Below are 15,368 nucleotides of genomic sequence, written 5' to 3'. Positions count from 1 at the left end.
GTCTAATTCCATGATCACCATTACATCGTATGACATAAAAAAAAACACAATGAAACATAAAATGACATAACATGAACCAAATTCAAACAATTACAACAGTGCCACATAATCGTTTCCATGTGGTTCTGAGCTCTCTGTGCTAGGTGCCTTGTGCCGGTGCTTCTTCTTCTCTCCACTGCTACCCTCTGAGTGCTTGTGTTTGTGTTTATGTCTCTTGTGCCTGTGTTTCTTCTTCTGTTGGATTAGAAAATATGGAACAAATAAACTTGTAAGAGAAGCAGCCATTATTGCTGAATCAGATTTGTTTTAAAATGATAACCCATTATCTATCAATGCTCACAATTACAACATGGCAGACGAATCAAAATTTTACACTAAATAGCTGAATTACACAGCTCACATGACCAAGAATACAACTATTAAAGTATACTCTAGCTAGTAACTAATTTACAGACTAGCTTAATAGCTACACATTCACTATCAGTAGCACAAAAACTGTTTTTGATGTGGCAATGAAAGCAGTGACACGAGAAACCAATAATACTATGAAGTTTATGTGTCATGATTAATCTGTATTAGTCCAATAATATTATCTAGACCCTACAGACACGAGGGAAATCCTAGTCAATAATAACAATTTGATGGGTACACTTAAACCACCACATATGACTGTACTCTGCAGTCTGTATGATAGGTGCCATGCTATTAGTATGAAATTCACACTTCTGAATGCACACAGATCTAGATCTACTGTGTCTCAAGACAAACACCACACCTCTTCAGTAGCATCACCAGGCTCATCATCATCATCCACCGTAACCCTAGCAACAAAAGACGATAATCGTAACTACGTAATAAATATATACTACAAGTACAACGTTAACTGTTAACAGTGTAATATGATAACGACACTTCCTGATATACCAGCTTACTTTTTCTTACTACTCTCAGCGGCAGTAGTCGGCTTCAGGACAGGAGTCTGCATGGGTGGATATTGTGTATACAGATATACATAGATCATCAGAGTAACCAACAAACACTACTACCAGCCCCACCCAATCAAATGGTACAAAAATCGCTTCAACACTGCTATTAGAGGTCATAGTTTTTCACAGAGAATCGTCAATGATTGGAACACCTTACCCCACGAAATTGTATCTGCACCTAATGTATGGATCTTTAAGACTAAATTAGATGTATTTTTGTATGACCGCCGGTTTGATTTTATTTAGATGTATTTGAGATTGGTTTTATAAGACTTTGTCTTCCTTGTACCAATTAACAAATAATAATAATAATAATAACTACAACTATCAAACATCACACACACTTACCAAAGAATCACCAGAAGGAGAATCCAGCCAGGCATCAAGTAAAGAGGATGAGAATGGATCACTTGTTGTTGTAGTTGTGGCCACAGCTGGTAGTATCGTAGTGTCATCCTTTTCCTCTTTTTGCTTCTTCTTCTTTTGTGAACTTTTCTTCTTCTTTTTCTCCTCCTTAACTTCAGTAGCTGTGGTATCTTCTGTTGTCTTTTTCACCTCTGGTTTACTGGTAGTGGGGATTGAGTGCTGTAACATGAGGCCTGAAGATTTCTGGGTTGGAGGGGCACTTGTTTTAGCTGGTTTAGTTGCTGGTTTCTTTTGAACCAATCTTTCTGCTTCATCATCTTCCTCACTACTGCTCTCTGTGAGCTCTACTGACTTAGCTGATAAAAGTGTTGGTCGTGTAGAGGCTGGCTTGACGGGGGTCGGTGGAGTTTTTTGTTCTATTAATGATGTGAATACTGTTTGCTTATCATTCAGCAAAAATATAACATACATGATGTACCAAACAATTTAGTATACACCCTGTATGTGACTGGATCTCAAAAACAGGACAGAATCGCATTTTTTTCGAATTCCTGTTTATTAAATATTTATAATCTACTTAGCCAAGTGTACCCACTGGAAAAGTTTCAGCATCATTTACCAATAACTTTGGGAGTTACAGCCCTACAAAGTAGCAACAACAGAAAAATTGATTTGTACAGCAAGTAAAGGGAAAATAAATTACAGTCGCTTACATAACTGTTATAACTTACCAACGGATAGAGGTACGGGGCTACAATTTTCACCATCATGTTTGCTACGAACAGGGGAATCAATTACTGGGTAAGTTTTTCCTTTACTCACCCTTCTTCATCGCATACAAAGGCAAAATTTGTGAAGAAAAATCGATTGCGTACGATCGCTTTGACAAGACGTAAACAAATGCTCATAACTTACGTACCTTCGGTCTACTGCAACGGAATAAAGATTTTCCTTGAGCAGGCGAATAAGATGATATCCAGGGTTTTATTGTTAGTCCCTTCCTTCACTAAGAAAGAGCGGTTTAAAAAATTTATGGAATGATACGTAAGTATTTCACCCAATCTATTCAATGCTTTATACTGTAAATTTAGGCTTGCGTGATTATGTCCCTTTTTCGTAGATCCAGTCACACGCACGCACGCACGCACGCACGCACGCACGCACGCACGCACGCACGCACGCACGCACGCACGCACGCACACACATATATATCATAAAGGGCCTCCTATTATTATGACTATAAGAGCTATGTGGGTACTACAATGAGTTAGGTTACTTAATTACCACAGGATCTGTAAAACCTGTATTTTGTAGTGTTAAACAAAGGGTAAAATACTTATGTACATATTATTTATAAAAAGTTTACAGATTCACTCTTTGAGAAGAAAGGATCTAATGGTAACAAGTTGATGTTGTGCTATTTCTAAAAGCAGGCACCACAGGAGCTATAATTTATTTTTCCTATACTCCCTGTACAAATCAAATTTCCTGTTGCTGCTACTTTGTAGAGCTGTAACTCCAAAAGTTACTGGCATATGAGGCTGAAACTTCACCAGATCATACACTTGGCTAAGTAGATTATAAATATTATAATAAAAATGTGCTATTGTGTCGGGTTTTCACAGATCCGGTCATAATTAATAGCCTAAATTTTTTGATCTACAGTGTATTTGACATGGCTATTGTGATGTGGTGGTCCTACCAATAGTGTCATAAACTACACATTATCTTATTAAGGAGGTAAGGTTCACCATTTTGTTTCACCAAAACTCTACGTACCTTGTTTCGGTTTCGTCTCAATTGTTTCCTGTTTCTCCTCTGCATCACTATCACCTGAAGATTGTACAGGCTCAACAGTTTTGATTTGTTGTTTCGGCTGTTGTTGTTGTTCCTCATCACTACTGTCAATATCCTCATCAGCAGCTACTAGAGGATTATCCTCACTATCATCACTATCACTGTAACACATCACCATGACAACTACTCTGATAACATCAGTGTGGGAAGATTGCATCATACTCAACCACAGTACATTAAAGATGACCACAAATTGTTCAAATAAACATTCTTTGTCAACTTGCTAACACTGGCCATTATTGTTGTGTAAACTATCCTAACCTCACAAAACACTTAACTATGGTATGTTAACCATCAAAGTGTCTGAGCGTGTAACTAGTTATAAACAATCACATGGTTTGTCCAGGTACAGGGGTTAATGTGACATACACAGGTTAAGTTGATATAATTGTTTAACCATTAAACCCACAAAGAATTTTTGGCTTACACAATATAGACACACATGGTGACACCAGGTGGGGAACTTAATTCTTATAGCCTAAAAGTAGACGTTGATCAAAAGTCCATTCACTGGGCTACTTGGAGAAGGTTAAATGAACACTGTAACTACAGTGGCTTACTTGTTATGAAGCGATTAACAACAGCAAGTCATGTTAGTGTTTCAAAATTCATTTTGATTGTGGGTATACTTATGTGAGTCGTACATGGCCTGATAGAAATTTTAATGGAGCTTGTCGCAAGGTGATACAGGATCATTTTATAAAGGTATGTAAAGGGCTTGCGAGTTTCCTTACCAAAAAGTTATTTACATGGTTAGTTCTGGCCTCACCGTAAAACCCTAGGTGTCATTTTACTGCCTTGTTACATCACAAGTAAATTGCATAACCACGAATGCTTCGAAAGTTACAGCACTTTGTGTAAGGCACACGTATTTATTATTAAGTTTTAATCCAGTTTTCCGGACTATGCAGGTTTAATTACAGGAGATGTATAACTCACGTCTCTTTCTCATACAACTTGTTGTGTTCTTCATTTCCATCTTCTGCTAAGAAGTTGTTATCCATTTCTTCATCAGGAACAAAATTGTCAATATCCGTGACAGCAGCCTTGCTCGACTTGGTCGTTGCCTTAGCTACAGTTACTACATAACAACAGGATCACATGATCACAACAGGCAAGAGATGAGATGATCATATAGTCTATTTCAGGTTGGTTGTCCACGTGGGCCAAATACAAAAATATCACATGAATAGAAAAATAACCAATGAAATGTTTCATGCTAAGTGGACGGCGCTAGTTTAAACTTTAAGGCTACTGATCTTTCAAGCACGTTACTTTTAACACTTTGATTCCCTAGTCAACCAATTGGAACTAGACTGTTAATCATCACTTGGGATCACATGACATAACAAATCAGTATAGAATGATAACAAGTATAGTATACTAAACACACAATCACATACTACAAACCCATGTATTCATGTATTGACTAAGATATACACACTACAGATAGCCTCCCCCTTCCCTGTAAACACACGCACAAATACATACACAGGTGTGAGGGAATTTTATCTGAGTAGGGATCACAGATAAAAAAAAGTAATGAAACAAGAGAGGTCATCTATACCTGCAGCTATACTAGTACTGTTGTGGTTGGTAAAAAGAAGGTGTGTTTCGGGCTGAAGTGATGTCAAACAGTAAATAAATCAAGCCTGCACCACATAGTAATGCTTGGCTGGAGGTTTCAGTCAGTCAGGAAATCAGAAAATTTCAAAAAAAAATGGTTGGGGTTTCTTTGAAGACATTTATAGGCTTTGTTACACAAGCTGTTATGAAGGCAAAAGTGAGACTAGTTTTTTGAGTGATATTTTGAGCACTAAAGCCCAAACCTCCATGATCCCTACTATACAGTACTAATCATACTGTATGATACAGATAGAGTAGACACCACACACACACGCATGCATGCACACACACACACAGACAGTATGCAGACAAACCTGGCTTCTGCTCCTTCTTAGCCATTATTGGTGATGTCTTCTTACTAGAAAACTTCTGAGACAATTTCTCTTTGAAAGAACTCTTTCTTGTAGCAGGAGACTCTTGAGACACAACTGTCTCCATATTTCGTCCACTATTTGCTTTACCTACCAGTGCTAGAGGAGAACATGTTAACATGTTGACAAAATTTGTGACTGGTGAGCCAACAATATCAACACATTGTTGTTACAAGTGTTAACAGCTAATTGACAGGTACATTCCAGTAAGATAACATGACATATCAGATGTTACTCACTTTTACTATCAGTAGATTCCTCTTCCATGTTGTTTGTTGTGGTGTCTGCATTCTCTGATGATGATGCTGCTTCTGCTGCTGCTTTCTCTTCAGCTAATCTCTTCTCTCGTTGATGTTGCTTCAGATCAATGGCATCCTTAAAGCTGACAAGACAAGTCAGTCTCTTAATAGTGACTACTAGATACTCACAGCTGATAATTCTGATCTTCTGAATTCTCATCAACTGCCAACTCTTCCATTGTACTCTGAAAATAACATAAAATATAGCCCATCATCCAATACACAACCATACATCTACAAACATGTTCAATAAGGAGTGCAGGCGGGCACATCAGGTTTCTTGAAATAAAATAACATTCACGAATATATGTGTGCCAATACTTGCATGTGAGCCAACAAACTCTACACTTTCAACTTTCTCAGCCATGCGAGCTACAACCACGAGTCTTGACTAACAATTTTATATGGGATAAATTGATATGCAAAGGATAGGTAGATGGGTGAAAGGTTATAGTAGTACCTTAACCCACGAAAATATGACAAAACAATTAGTTTTATACATCTCAAATAAACTCTCCGAATTAGCTAGGACACAACAGCAAATCCTCCATAACAAAGACAAATATTTCGGTCCATACTAAAAGTGGACAACCTCTTTATTGCAAATAATAGGCCAAATATTTTTGGTCCCAAAGTGTCCATTATAGAAACAATAGAAACAAGTTGATGTTGTGCTACTTCTAAAAAACAGGTGCCATGCAGCTAGCTAACTCATCTGGAATTAACCATAGATAGTATATGCTACTATGAATTAACCAACTATGTATTACTATTTTACAATAGGGTAGTTTTGGATTGTGCAATAATATTATTAGCTAATTCTCGTATTTTGTAATTCATGAAATTTCCGTAATTCGTTCAATTGCGTTGCTATGCACTGCTAAGGATGCGCTTGTTAAACAAACCACATTTACCAACATATTACGCACAGAAGTATCTTCTAAACTGTTTTATAGTTTGACTAACGTGTTTTTTCCCACAAATTCTCTTGACAAAGCCTCAAAGCTACTCTTTATTTTCGTTCGCATATGTAAGGGATACGCCCCCTTTCAACTCGAAACGATAGGCTATTCCTGGTAGTGTACAAGGCTTGCACCATTGTTTTTCAGTTGTTAAACGCCTGAAAACCTCAAAGGGAAGGTAGTTCACAAAAGTCACCACACCCGTATTTCAGTCTGCCAAAAAGAAACCACCTCAGAGCAAAGATCACCTGTGCAGAAGTTTAATACAGACTTCATTTCGCTTTTACTTTTTACGTAAAAGCTGCTTTTACCATTATTTAACGATTTTGCTCACGTGGGTGCGTACGGACAAACATAGATAGGTAAATAGATAGGTACACACACACACACACACGTTTTTACGAAAACATTTTCAGTAAACCAGGCGCGCGCCTGAAGGTACCTGGATCTAATGTACTTCATGGACTGGACTCACGGACTGAGCTGGAAAAGCTTCTTAACAATAATCCAGGGATTATCCATCTCTTGGAATGTTGGAGACACATTATCAAGCATCAACTGCTGGTATTGTTCTTCCTTACAAATCACTAAGGTCGCATGTGCACTAATTTCACAAAGCATGCGTACTCTCGTGTGTACTTGTGTGTACCGTTAGTGATAGAGGCTATTGTTGTAGTACAAGATTTATTTCTTAGTTGTTCCAGTATTTAGCACTAATGGTTAGACTTTAGCTAGTGATGAGCCAGTAATTGGATAGCTACAGTCTCATGCCTCCTGTCTACTCAATATCTAATAGTAAGTTATATACCAATTTTGCAGGCTGATGCATATTCACTATAATTATGGCTAGACCATGTAGGAATAGCCATGCCACCCTACAAAACTATATAGCTCAACTACTGTCATACTTTTAAAATATTCTAATAATTTAGTGCACACGCAACCTTCGTGACTTGTAAGGAAAAACAGTACCAACAGTTTAAGCTTGATAATGGTGTCTTCAGATAGAAAACACCTCAATTATTGTCAAGAAGCTGCAGTTCATGAGTCCAGCCTGCAAGCCTAGTCTGCGAAATACATTAGACCAGGTACCTGCAGTCAATACATATTGTCATAACTACATTAGGTGACTGAAGATAACTGCTCCCTACAGACAGCATAGCTGAAATGTAAACTTGTCATTAGCACAAAATTCACAACATGTCAATGGTTGGTTGTGCATGGTCAACATAAAGACTATCAAACTAATAATACTTGAGAACATGTTACTAACGTCACTAAAACTATTATGTGTTAGTCTAATATGTCAGGGGCAACTCCAAGGAAGGGTTTCTGAGGTTTCTGGAAACCGGTCATGTTCAGATCAAGATACTCTAATAGAGCAGTCAATCACCCTAATAAAGCAGTCACAGTATTCAGAGCAGCAGTGTAGCAAGCTATGTGGGGATTTTTATGTACTTTATCAGTGATATAGTTAGTGGAGGGCAGCAGGTAGTTACCTTTCTCGGTCTTCACCAAAAATCTAGCTATGCTCTTGATCAGAAACCAGTCACCAAATATCCTGGAGCCGCCTATGTATGTGTATAGTTTGTTTTGTTATTAATAGAAACACAATGTAGTAGTCTCTGCTGTTAATTATGACAGTACAGTATATGTGTATTACTGAGTTATACTCACCACTAGTAATTCTCTGTTCACTTGAAGTTGCCGTAGTAACGACTCTTGCTATATATGGATAATACATAACACATACTGAAAATAGAAATCATTAGCTAAAACGAATTAAAATGATCATCATAATAACAACAATTATAACATAACAAAATAACAACTTTTATACCCTTTTATGGAAGTTTCACAGAATCAAGAAAGTTCCAATACACATTTTCTCAATGAAAGTAAAGGCATGGAGCAATCATGAAATTGTATTTCACAACACATTTGTGACCATTTCAGCGAAAACCCGTCTAGTTCACACAAGCATGCATTTTGAGAAAAAAAAAATTAAAAAAAATTGGTGAAATTACGCGTGTTACGAAAAATTTTATGCAAGTGTTAATCGAGCCATTACTCAGAGAAGGAAGACTCAAATCAATTAAACCTATACACCATCTTATTCACCTACTCATGGCGAGTTTTGTTTAATTTCTGTAATGGTTTGTGTGTCACGTGCAATGTGGTAGACATAAACAAAATAGTTGCAGTTTCTTTACCTTCATGTGCCTATGTGCAAGTAACTGCTGGGCGAAAACTCAACCTTGGTCAATCTTCCAACCCATGGTGAACACTGTAAGCTAAATCCAAACTCTGTAGACTAATCCAAACAGAAGTTATGGCTGCAAATGTAAGCACCTGTATAGTTTATTTTTAGTATAGTCACTGTATGGATCAATTTCCTTGCTCTTCCTACTATCTAGCACTGTAATTCCAAAACTACTCACCATAATTGACTGAAATTTTGGTGAACCATTCCTCGAACAATACAGATAATGCTGAGAAAATAAAAAGAAATTGGAAGTTCTGTGAACTAGACGGGTTTTTGTTGAGATGGACAATGTGAATACATTGTAATCAAGACTGATAATAATTACTGTATTGACTCTTAAAAATCTAATTGTAACATTATGACAGTTAGTGTATGTTCTATTAGAGTATTTCCATGGTGTTACAGGGGCGTAGCAGCCGCACTGGCTGGTCAGGCTATAGCCTTACCACTTTCTAGCTATCTCTACCAAAACAATAGAATGTGAAAAATCGTGCGCAAGTGAATATATGGTTGGTACGAACACATGATTAATGGATACTTCGTCAACACAATTTCCTGAAAAGCCACACCAGCCTAGATGATTTAACTTTCCTAAACGTACTTTTGGACAGACACAGCCGATAAGAAAGTCGTTTCAACCCTGTTGGTTCAACACTTGGACTTGGCTCCATTATGACGAAGGTAATGATACTGTAGTTTGTGCTATTTGTGCTAAAGCTGAGCAGAAAGCTTTACTGAGGTCAAAATGCAAGGATGTCGCATTTATTTCTAAAGGGTTTATGAACTGGAAGACGCAACCAATTGCTTTCGTCGACACGAGCAGAGCAAATGCCATTTGGAATCTCCTCAAGTAATAGTAGAGCTTCCAAAAACTGTTGCTGATCGTTAAGTAGTGTTCATGCTCACAACAAAGCATTCAATCGAAAATGTTTTTTGAAAATTTTGCAAAACATACAGTATTTAGGATGTCAAGGCATAGCACTACGTGGTCATTACGAGGAAGGGAGTAATTTTATTCAGCTTTGTAAGCTTCAGGCTCACAACAGTAATGAAATGAGTAGATGGTTGGATAAAAAGGGTGACAAGTATCTGAGCCCTGACATTCAGAATGAATTAATTCAACTGATGTCATCAAGTATGTTAGAGTCAATTGCTTCAGTATAGAGTGCCAAGTACTTTTCAATCATGGCAGACGAATGTGTTGATGTGTCAAATCGCGAGCAGCTTACCATCTGCCTTCGCTGGGTCGATGATTCTTTGGAAGCCCTTGTGTATTTTGCTGTAGTACTTCAACATATGAAATGTTCAGTAATGGTCCAATTTCTGATGGACAAGATCAAGAATTGTATGTCTGAAATGCATGTACTTAATTAACTCTTCATCTACTGTCCTTTATTTTATAGACTACATAGTTCCTCAGTAATTGTGGACCAGTTGATTCCTGTTTGTTTTTCAACTCTGGTTAGACCTAATACACTTCAAAGAGGAAGTAGCTGTGGACAGCATATCTTTGGGTAAGTCATGTACGCAGGCCATGAAGTATACTATTGGGAAAATGAGGTGGACTTGTGTTTAAGAGGTTGCTACAATATGAGGCTAGCTATATCAGATTGGTGCCTCTATAGTGTGTATGCTGTAACTGTTATACTGTGTTCACATACATCCATACGTCTCAAAATATGATGATATATAGTCAGTGATGATGATAATTACACTAATGGGTAAATTTTCATACTTTGAAGATTTACTGTAAGCATATAATGTACATCACTTTAGTGAGCAATTAACTTCATTGATGTGTGCTGAGGCTGAAAGGACACTATTATGTGATGACGATGATGTGTCAAGGTATCAATTATTAATTAATTGTTGTATGTACATAGTGATGATGATGATGATGAAAGTAATCAATGTGAGAGCAAGGTATCCATGATAAAGATGAATAGCAAGAGCCTGGCATTACAAGAGCAACATGGCATTCTCCTCAGCACTTCTTTTCAGTGGAAATAACTGTTATAAAATTCTTCAGTTTTGTCACTTCTTGGAGTTAAAGTACATTTCACCAAGTACATTCTTCACACTGGTTTTATTCCCTGTCATTCAGAAATTTTATGACGATAAGATGGTTAGTTTTGCTCATTGATATTATCAACAGTATATAATGGAGATTCCGTTTGTTTGGAAAGGAGCAAGTGATTGAGAAGTATTCTGGCATGAATGTGGTGGTAACGGGTGATGGGCGATGTGACTCTCCTGGAAAATATGTCAAATTTTGCACCTACTCACTGATGGATGTGTCATCTAATACCATCGTCCACAGTGAGACAGTAGATAACAGAGAGAGATCCAGAACAAGTTGCCCAACATGGAACGAGAAGGTGCATCAAGAGCACTAGGATAAGGTCTCAATAGTAGAAATCACAACAGATGTATCTACTTCTGTAACAAAGATGCTTTGTAAGCTACAGAAGTTGGAGAGCTTTCATAAGTACTTACACTGTCACTGATGTATCTGATGACCACCCTACAATGCATCATTTAATTGACATTTGGCACAGAGCCCAATTGTTGAAAAAGGTTCTAACTAATGTAATATGAGGGTTAGCTTTAACTTTGATTCATTACACAGGCTGGAAAACTTAGAGGGATGCACAAAATCTCACTGTGGAGTCAGAACATCATAAATTATTACTGCATGGTTCTGCTATAGAAAATGTGGACAACAACAATCGAGTGTATCTGTGTGTATGTACTGTTGTACTACTAGTTATATGGTGAAATGACAACCACCCACTATATTATCTTTAACCAGGAGAGATGGAGAGGTGTCCTTCACCATGTGTGTAACTTCCATCACTGGTATGGAGGAGAATGTGAGCATGACACATTACCTGAGCCACCTACTGTCAACGGTGTACAAGTGGACTACTTTGTCCGTGGTAATGCTCACTATGTACTTCTCCAAAAACCAAAAACTACTGATGGATAAGACGTGGATGAAGTCATTGAAATACTTCACACAATTCAGGTGTAATAACTTGCTCATCTGTGTGCAATGTCTGATAAATTCAGTGAATATTAAATTGTATGCCTTACCTCAGCCTCAAGTCATCCATCACAGCAGCCAGTGTTACATAGTTTGTATCTGTTGGTTATAACAGAGCAATAAGGCAACATTCAGAGACTGAGGCCTATCAGTACCACAGAAGATACCGTAAACAGACTAATGTTGTGAAAGTTTTATAAAGCCAAGCAATACTAATACATCCCTGATCTAATGATTGGAGTGGTCCAAGACATCTAATTTCAATATGAAGCAGAAGAGTACTACACATGAAACTCATCTCACACGCATTCAATCAATACAATGTTACAGCCAATGACAAAGGTCATGTTTATTACAGTGTTATTTCTAGAACTTTTATAACTACAACAATAGTTCTACATGTGTACATGACTAGGGTCTGAAGCCCAAGTAGACACTGCCTGGTGCAGGATATTGATCTCACACCCTCCAAATCACACAGGATGGTACAACCAAATAACCATGAGAATAAAGCATGTACTGTTGATAGGTAGCTTTACAATAACTGGCTGGAGAAAATGTGGGATCTTCTCCCATGTAGTCATCACCATCTATGGCGGTTCAGCACAACATCATGAAAGGTCTCTGTTGTGGTTACACATATCAACAGCTTGCAACAAACTCGTTCCACAGGGTTATCCACATGACGACATTTGCCACACTTGAGGCCTTTGTTCCTGACCTGGTGGACTGGTTTGTGATGGCTCATCTTGTGATGATTGGTCCTGCTGACCACAGGCAACATGGCAAGTGCCAGTCCTACCCTGCCTCGATCCTGCAGCGACAAGGAGCTCCTGTTGTCGAGTGGAAAGTGTACCAACAAGTTCGTAAAAGCTTATTAGCAAAAAGAAGAACTTACTATCACACGCTGATGATTGTCCCGAACCATTTGGGCATTCGATGTACCCCAGCTCCTGCCACTTGCAGTTTCACCGCTCCCTTCACGGTTCTTGAAGGAACCTGCTCACGATTTGCATGTGCAGCGATCTGTACACAAAATACCACGTGTCTTGCAGGGACATCTCCCGGCAAGTAGACTTGCACTAACAACCCTGGATCAATAATAAAATGGCGCTTGGAATCGTACTGGCGTATTACACGAGTTACATCAAAAGTCTCTTTGTCGGATTCATCTAGACCCTCCTCTGTTCCTTCCAGCCTGTCCTGTGAATTATCCTGCCACAAATTTTAAGTGAAGTCCACAGCTGAGGATGACGATGCCATTTTGTGTCACACAATAAAAATAATGTGCAATAATTATGTCATTTGTTATGGTTACGTGGTTCCTGTTGCTTGTAGACTTTAAACGGCTTCCTTCCGTCACATTGTCCCTTTACCCAAACTACAGAAATGACTGCTCTATTAGAGTAGTGACTGTACATGTTCTATTGGGGTAGCTCAATACAACTGATATTTCAAATCTTCTTTATGCTATTTTAAGGTTGTTTATACACAGTTTCAGAGATATGGACTTTTCAGACTTACGGACCACCCCTGGTCACAAGGGATTCAGATAACTGAGGTTCCACTGTATTAACTTTCCATAATTTGCATTGCCTGCAAGTATATTGGAATACCTAACAATTTGACTGTTTTCATGCTAAAATGCCATGGAAGTTATATTAAATTTCCAAAAGTTACATCTTTTCAAAACAAGTTGATGTGCTACTTCTAAAAACCAGGAGCCATGCAGCAAACAAACCTAATTGGAATTAAATTTACTAAACTAATATTTTGTTTTGTTGCAACATACAAAATTATCAATTCAATCGCAGTAATTTGTATTTCGTATTGATGAAATATTCCTAATTCTGTAATTACGTTGCTACGCACAGCTAAGGAAGTGTACCTAAAAAAAAAAACAATATAAAAACCATAGAATTATATTTTCAACTGTTTTATAAATTTGTCTACAGCGTTTTCTTACGCAAATTCTCCAGGCAAAGCCTCAAACCTGCTCTTAATTTTCATTTGGGTATGTACACCTGTACAGGTATGTTTCAACTTGAAGGAATTCATTATACTCAGTAGCCTAGGAGGCCAGTTGTGTTGTTTTTCAGCTATTTGAGTAATTTGGTGTCTTTGGAAAAGGCCTGTACCAACTGGCACGTACTGAAGCTTACCTGCCCAAAAGTTTAACAAAGGTTCTATATGACCTATATTTCTCACATAAAGGCTGTTTTTCCCACGTGGGTGCGGAAAGACAAACAAATATACATACATACACACACCTTTTTGGAAAACAATTTCAGTAAGCGTCAGCCTTTGGCCAGCTATGGACGCACACCTGGTTTAAAATCCCATCTATACAGTAATTGATCATGATAGGCTACCCATAATATCTCAGTGTTACCAGTTGTAATTACCGATGAACAAACACCAGTCATTACAGTATCTATCCCTTCACTTGATAACACACACCACAGGTAGTAGTACGGATGTCAATAGTGTGTGTACATGCACTGACCTGTAAGTGTAGGAATGGAATACTGAAGAATCTGTGTAAGTACTTCAGTCCAAACCCGTCCTTCATGGAGCACTCTGCGTATTTGACATCAGCTGACCCCTCTGGTCTGTGGGAACAAAATTATTATACCAGACTATCCAAAATTGTATGTCATTAGTAGGTAAGAGCTACAGACATTCACTGCTGAGAGATTTTCAGCTAACTTTATCCTATAGGGAGACCTATTAGAAAAATTTAGAGCTCCTCAGATGACAATACCAATGATGTCTGTCTGGTATTAGAAAGAAACCTAAGAACAGCTACTTTACTTTGGTTTAGCTAATGTTTATACAGTAACCCACAGGTGAGACCACAGGTTGTAAACTGGTCAGTAGCCCCATCTTAGACAATAGCTTTAAACATCCAGCAATGACAAGATTCTTCTAACTAACACATATTGTAACCTAATAGGCAACCCATCATAGCTACTAGTATTATAACTATAGCTACACACTTACCTCTCCAAAAACTCCACAAAGTTCATAACCTCAAGGGTAGTCACTACTCGGTGTTCTCCCATATCCCTGAAGTTACCCTACACAACAGTGTTGTTGTAACATGGAGTATGGAGATCGGTCTTACCATCACTACTATCGGAATGTGGTATGGAACTAGAGGTAATTCGCGAGTCACATACTGGTACGTCCTACAAGACAGACAGCATCACAAGTTAGTACTACTACAATGAATCATGTGACTGGTGTGTGCAGTGACACAGTACACACACAATCCAAGACAGTTGCAATACGCTTGATGATGTGCAATATATTTGGTGGGCGCACGGACAGACGATACGGATTAAAATTTTTGTAATGGATGATGACACAAATCTTTATAAATACACACACACACACACACTGAATTACACTCAACACATTACAGTTCAACACATTACAGTATATTAAGTGATATACCATTGTTTGGTCATGTCAAACATAAAGATCACTCCATGAGTACCCTTGTACACATCAAGGAATTGAGCATCCAATGGTTGATCAGCTGGAGTCTGCGTAGGGTAGTGAGTGACACACAAAGTGACGTGTG

The 15,368-nt window shown here is 38.0% G+C and overlaps 1 protein-coding gene and 1 long non-coding RNA gene across 2 annotated transcripts in view; both read right to left on the bottom strand.

The window, feature by feature from the left end:
- Positions 1 to 14: 14 nt before the first annotated feature.
- LOC136265413 (rab-like protein 6) overlaps positions 15 to 15,368 on the bottom strand; it is a 22,917-nt gene continuing 7,563 nt past the window's right edge. The window contains exons 5-18 of the mRNA XM_066060260.1: positions 15,239 to 15,330; positions 14,907 to 14,970; positions 14,783 to 14,859; positions 14,286 to 14,391; positions 8,145 to 8,192; positions 5,635 to 5,690; positions 5,446 to 5,588; positions 5,150 to 5,305; positions 4,149 to 4,290; positions 3,132 to 3,310; positions 1,335 to 1,768; positions 933 to 979; positions 776 to 821; positions 15 to 234 (exon numbers count right to left, since the gene is read on the bottom strand). Coding sequence (XP_065916332.1) covers positions 91 to 234; positions 776 to 821; positions 933 to 979; positions 1,335 to 1,768; positions 3,132 to 3,310; positions 4,149 to 4,290; positions 5,150 to 5,305; positions 5,446 to 5,588; positions 5,635 to 5,690; positions 8,145 to 8,192; positions 14,286 to 14,391; positions 14,783 to 14,859; positions 14,907 to 14,970; positions 15,239 to 15,330 — 1,734 coding nt within the window. The 3' untranslated portion in view covers positions 15 to 90. The remainder of the gene's footprint in view (positions 235 to 775; positions 822 to 932; positions 980 to 1,334; positions 1,769 to 3,131; positions 3,311 to 4,148; positions 4,291 to 5,149; positions 5,306 to 5,445; positions 5,589 to 5,634; positions 5,691 to 8,144; positions 8,193 to 14,285; positions 14,392 to 14,782; positions 14,860 to 14,906; positions 14,971 to 15,238; positions 15,331 to 15,368) is intronic.
- On the bottom strand, positions 8,229 to 14,273 carry LOC136265427 (uncharacterized). Its single transcript, XR_010705505.1, has 3 exons — positions 12,678 to 14,273; positions 11,830 to 12,612; positions 8,229 to 11,779 (listed from the first exon to the last, which is right to left on the bottom strand). It is a non-coding gene; the product is annotated as an uncharacterized lncRNA (long non-coding RNA).

The sequence above is a fragment of the Dysidea avara genome, chromosome 9 (genome assembly GCF_963678975.1).
Source record: "Dysidea avara chromosome 9, odDysAvar1.4, whole genome shotgun sequence".
Taxonomy (NCBI): Eukaryota; Metazoa; Porifera; class Demospongiae; order Dictyoceratida; family Dysideidae; genus Dysidea; species Dysidea avara.
The sequence above is the reverse complement of the archived record's forward strand: the minus strand, read 5'-3'. Positions and strand labels throughout refer to the sequence as shown.